The sequence below is a fragment of the Triticum dicoccoides genome, unplaced genomic scaffold (genome assembly GCF_002162155.2).
Source record: "Triticum dicoccoides isolate Atlit2015 ecotype Zavitan unplaced genomic scaffold, WEW_v2.0 scaffold173736, whole genome shotgun sequence".
Taxonomy (NCBI): Eukaryota; Viridiplantae; Streptophyta; class Magnoliopsida; order Poales; family Poaceae; genus Triticum; species Triticum dicoccoides.
This window is the reverse complement of record NW_021222699.1, coordinates 1-6,183: the sequence shown is the minus strand read 5'-3', so window position 1 is coordinate 6,183 and position 6,183 is coordinate 1. Positions and strand designations below refer to the sequence as shown.

The following is a 6,183-nucleotide window of genomic DNA, read 5'->3' as shown; positions in this document are numbered from 1 at the left end:
AAAATTCAAAAAAAAAAAACACAGGCACTGCTTTGAAATTTATTTGCCCGTCCATGTTAATAGGGACTCTGATAGTCTGGTACCTCATAGATCGCGTGCATAGTATATGCCCTCAACGACGACTCCATTTGACATCACGTCCTCGTGTAACAAAAAAATGGAGACGACGCCGGCTATGGCGACGGCGAAGACACCATTAACGTTGGCACCAGTGACGGCAACGGCGACGATGATGGCTGGGGACAGCACCGTACCAGCGACGACGCAAGAACACAGCAGACGACGTCCACGAAGCCGCCGACACCGGAGACGAAGACGGAGACGGCACCGGTGATGGAAACAGCCACGGTGAGGGCAACCGTAGCAAGATGCGGCTACGTACCATCCCTTTTTTTTTGCGGGTACGTACCATCCCTTGGCCTGACCAGCGGCAGCGACGGCAACGACATTGTCGACGACGACATCACCAACAACGACAAAGATATGCAGCTATCTTCCCTTCGCCTGGCCAGCTACCGCGACGGGGATCATGATGTCATCGCTGACGGGCGACGACATCACCGGCGATGACAACAGATGCGGCTACCTTCGCTTGGCCTGACCGGCGACAACTACGATAATGACGATTCTTTATTAATTTCCGTGCATTCATGGTAATTGAATCTCTCACTAGCTAGTTCAATGAAACAGTATAATCCATCCATGCATGCCATGGCGACCAAGATGGAGGCATGGACATTGGTAGCTTTTCCGTCGTCAACACACATCGGCGGTCACACGAGTGGCAATACACAGCCGCGGTTCTTGCTGATGTCCAGAATACACATGCATGCGTGCATACCTGACATGCATGCCTAACATATTTTTTTCATCATACCTAGCATGTTGGTTGTGACTTGTAAAGCTCGGAGAAGCCAAACCATATTGCTGTTGATCGGTAGCAAAGCTATATGTAATGGAAATATATATCCTCTGCTGATGAGTAGTAGTTATATGAAACGTAAGTAAAGCTCCTCAGAGTATATAGCCACATTGTCATTGAGATGAATGTAATCGTACATGCACAGAATGCACGCATATACTCATTTTTGGTGAATAATACACCGATGTATTTGGCAAGTGTAAACTCCTTTTGAATTTACGAGTATGACAAACTTCATTTGGTTATTAGCGGAAGTTTATACTTCCTCGTGAAGGAATAATATATGCGACTTCTTTGCATGACGATCATAATATATACTTGAAAAGGTAGTATATTTATTCATGCATGTAGTTTATGCTTAGATAATGTAGTATATACGTCGTGTAAAAGATGCCGTATAAACTTTCTCGTGAAATATGTCATGTCTACTCTCCCATAAAATATGTAGTATATACTTCCTAAAAAATGTTGTTGTACATAATCTCTCGCAAAATGAAGTATATAATTCCAAGAAAACAAGTCATATATACACTCTCAGAAAGGAAGAAGTATATACTTCCTCAAAAAAATTGTTGTATATACTCTCTCAAAAATGAAGTATATACTTCAAAAAAAGTTGTACATATACTCTCATAAAAGATGAAGTATATACTTCCTACAAAAATGTTTTGTATGTACTCAAACAAAATATAAAGTATATACTTCCTCACAAAATATGTAGTAGATACACCCCAAAAAATAAAAATGATAAGGTATCATACACCTGCTCATCAGGAGAGAATATAATACAACCAGACGCTAACAACCTTATCCGCCTAAAGCAATCTATGAGCACCTACACGCTACTTTATTTTAGGGAGTAGCTACGCATGCAAACAAACTAGCTATTTTGTTTTGCTAATTAGCACGATTGTTACTCGCTGGTATCAGGTATATACCCGTTTCACTCATTAAACCTCATCCATTAAGAGTGCGAGTATGTACTCATGGGAGTACAAAAGAGGAGTCAGGTATGGCAAATTAGCAAAACAAAATATATCAATCTTTATCATGGCATCAAGCGTCGTGTCTTCTGTTATATAGGATGACAATTTTTTATCAAAATATTTTGTAGTTTTATTTATCTGAAATTTGCAAGGCAGCTTTGTACATGATACTTCCTTTCGGCATGGCAAATTCTTTGAATTCTTGGATGGTTATTGGGATTAATATATGATCCATAATTTCTTTTAGTTTGTGTTGGTAACAAGTATATGTTCATGGTAGCATCCTAATTTTTCGTATGACAACTTTAAACAAATACTTTATATTAAGTACATGTTAATTAAGATCATACATAAGTGGTACCTTTTGTACCATCATGTTGGCAACTTTTTATAACATATTACATGGTATTTTTGTAGACCATATACAAGGATGAGCTGTTTTCTATTTTTCTATGAGTTATTCGTGTCTTTTGTTCTACATATATGAATTTTGTTAGTTTGGTGGCAGTATTTTTTGCGGGAAAAAAATATGATATATATTTTGGCAAGTTGTTTATGTGTCTTGTTAGATTTTTGAAATTTGCAGACATTTCCCTGATTTATTTTCATGAGGATGGAAACATTTTTTCTCATTAGTTTTAGCTATTTTAGGTCAGGTGCAAATCCAGCTTTACGGCCGAATGGCACCAGCACGAACGCTCGCTCTTCGCTCCTGTGGGCCTGTTCACGGTAGGGTCCTTATTCGGAGCATGTTCGGTACGTATTAGCGTCCTTATAATTGTTTATTATTTTTGATATAGCTTAGCACTCTTGCTAATGGTAGCGTCCTTATAATAGATCCGAACCCTTTTTGCAAACAGGAAAGTGTAATGATATAATACAATAATATCTCCAGCTTGCACGGTCGAATAAAACATGTACACACGTCAGGGATTACAGCTAGTAGCTTATACTACATCACATCATTACATACATTGAGCATCTCCATCAAGATTCACTAAGTACAATATATTAATTTTCATGATTCAATGCACCATCAAATTATTTGGGACCAAGTACGTAGCTTAGTTATACTTAGAGCTGCATGTTTATTTACCTTACTTACCCAAGTTGTATGCACGCTCCAGATAATGTCCATCTCAATGACCAAGGATTATGGTGGCCTGATCCTGCACAACCTTCCATGCATCGCTCACGTGGTGGTCCTCTGTGAGTGTGCTTCCAATGGCACACCTTAGTATGAACATGCCACCTACGTTTGCCGAGCTCATGTAGGGGCCTGAGGTGGCAGCGTTCACCTCCTCAAGGAGGCGTCGGTTGAGCTGGTTGACCGCCTGCTTGTCGGCCCCGCCGAATTTGTCCGGTGACCGGAGCCGGAAGCACACCAGCGCAAACTTCCTGTCCGTCACCACCTCGAACCTTTCGTCGGCCTTGACCATCTTCTCGAATGCCTCGGCCATGCGGACGTGATTGCGGATGTGGTTGCACAGGCCTTGGATGCCGTAGCAGCGGAGCACGAGCCACATCTTGAGCGCGCGGAACCGGCGGGTCAGCGTTATGGTCCAGTCCATGTAGTCGACCACGTTGTGCCCCTCCGATGCCGCGTCCTTGAGGATCAAATCCTGCTCCGGGCCGAGCGCCGCCACCAGCGCACTCGGCTTCTTCACCCACATGGCGCAGCAGTCGTTGTTGGCAAGGAGCCACTTGTGGGCGTTCATGCTGAACGAGTCGACGGCCTCCACGCCGTCGATCACGTGGGTGAACTCCGGGCAGACTAGCGCGGAGCCGGCGTAGGCGGCGTCCACGTGCACCCACACGCCGTGTGGTGCACTGACAGCGCACAGCTCGCCGATGGGGTCGACGGCGGTCGTCTGGGTCGTCCCCAGCGTCGCGCACAAGAAAAGTGGCACCAGCCCGACTTCCACGTCAGCCTGCATGGCCGCTTGCAGTTCCGTGGGCGAGAGAGCGAACATGTTGTGGTGGCACGTGGGTATGGCGCGGCAGTGGTCACGCAGGATGCCGGCAATGCGTGCGGCCTTGCGGAAGGCGAAGTGTGTCTGGTCGGAGCAGTAGACGACGAGGTCGCAGATCCTGTTCCCGCCGATCTCGGCGAGCTTCCGGTCCCTCGCGGCCACAAGAGTGCAGAGTATCGCCTCACAAGAGGTACCAAGAAGAGTTCCACCGCCACCACCGGCGAAGAGGAGACTCTCCGGCAGGTGCAGCGCCTTCCCGAGCCAGTCCACGACCAGCATTTCAAGCTCGGTGGCGGCCGGTGAGGCGGCCCATGTGAACGGGACGACGTTGATGCCCGCGGTGAGCGCCTCCCCTAGGGCGCCGATGGTGCTGCTCGACGCCGGAAAGTGCGCCATGTGGCGGGCGCTCTGCCAGTGCGTCAAGCCTGGGAGGATGATGTCCCGGACGTCCTTGAGCGCGGAGCTGAACGCGTCCGGCTCCGGACGGAAGGGTGCGTCCGGGGGGAGCAAGTTGCGGAGGAAACCAGGGGTAACGCTGGGGTGCACGGGGTAGTCGCCCATGCGGTCATAGTACTCGGTGATCACGTCAACTACCTGGTGACTCTGACGCCGGAACTCGTCAGCGTCAAGAGATTGCGTCTTCTTCTCCGCCGTGTCCACGACCACCACCGGGACGATGCCATTTTGGCCAGTCATGTTGTCCAAGAATTTACGTGGGGCCATTGGTGGAATGCACTCGACTTTGCCCTACACGCCAATGCACTGCCTGAACCACACCAATGGTATGAATGCTTTGGCAACGTCCGAGGTGTGAATTGGTGCCATTTCCCGAGCTACCTCGGAAGCTATTTATAGGACTCTCAATTTGTAAGTTGCCCCATACCCAAAAATAAGAACGGACCACGTCAGTCGATTCACTACTGAAAAATTTGTCGTTGTCGAGTGCCCACATCTTTGGCTATTTGCCGAGTCAACTGCGGGACCTCGACAAAAACAATGTAAGCCGAGTATGGCTCTTTGCAGTGTGTCTAACTCGGCTGAGGCATGCCGTTGCTGAGGGCCAGGTAAAGGGAACTCATCAAAGATACTCCTTCCGGTCCTTTTTACTTCGCATATAAGAATTGTCTAAAGTCAAACTTCATAAACTTTGACCATATTTATATGAAAAAAATATCAACATCTACTATGCCAAAGTTATACAATATGAAAATTTAAATAATGGCATATCCACGGATATTGATTTAACATTGTGAATGTTGATATTTTTTCCTTATAAAATTGGTCAAAGTTTATGAGGCTTGACTTCAGACAAATCTTATATGAAAACTAAAAAGGACCGGAGGGAGTAATAAACTCGGCTCATAGGAACTATGCTGAGGTACTCGTGAATCAACTCGGAAAAAATTTGTGTCACGTGCCGACAACGCTAACTCCTATGTGCTCTGTCCCTGCAGGCCGCATTTGTCGAGCTCCTGCGTTGAAGGACTAGGCTTAGTTTTGGTCAAATATTTATTTATTTTTCTTTTTATCAGGTGGACAGTATTGCCGAGATCTCGGAAGATGATGTGGGTCCTGTTCCTCCACTTTCCTCGAAACTTTTTCGTCCTCACTAGAGTCCATTCCATGACACATGATAGAACATGGCTTTTTCGAGGGCGTCCTGCCATATTCTAGGCATTTACTGCAATTCTAGGGCTTAATGCTGGACATTCAAGATTTGAGCTGCCACTAGATAAAACCATGCCCGACATTGCGCTGGAAGTCCCTACTCATGGTCTTTGGTCCAAGACCAGGCAAGTGAAGCCAGCTAAGAGCAAGGGACCAGCACCAAGAATCACGGATATGCAGCCAACTAAGAGCGAGCGAGCTGCCGAAAATTCATCGAATCTAATGAGATGTCATCACACAGACCCCAAAGGGTGCGGTAAGAACCTGCGTGCATTTCACATAACCCTTAGAGCATCTCCAGCCATTGAGCCCCCCAGGAGGCATTTTTTTCGCCGCTTGGGGGGCTACCGGCGAGAATTTTGGCCTTGGGGGACAAATTTTTCTACTTGTATTGCGCTCCAGCAGTGTTGGCGAGAAGGACGAGCGGGTGCTTGTGATTAGCGGCGAGTGGACGGGGGAGGAGTAGGACGATGGCCAGGCAGGGCGGAGCAGGCGGCCACAGGCGGGGCGGACCCGGCGGCCGGGAGGCCGACGAGCAGCCGCCCTATGCGAAGCCGGCAGGCGGCCTGAACTGGCGGAGTCGACGCGGGTGGGGAGCCGGAGCGGTGCTGCGCGAGGCGGGGGCGATGCAGCG

At 47.5% G+C, this 6,183-nt stretch overlaps 1 protein-coding gene across 1 annotated transcript; it reads right to left on the bottom strand.

The window, feature by feature from the left end:
* Nucleotides 1-2,800: 2,800 nt before the first annotated feature.
* On the bottom strand, nt 2,801-4,684 carry LOC119344566 (tyrosine decarboxylase-like). The gene has a single exon (XM_037614959.1). It carries the CDS (start codon nt 4,602-4,604, stop codon nt 3,048-3,050), a length of 1,557 nt encoding a protein of 518 aa, XP_037470856.1. The 5' UTR covers nt 4,605-4,684; the 3' UTR covers nt 2,801-3,047.
* Nucleotides 4,685-6,183: the final 1,499 nt, after the last annotated feature.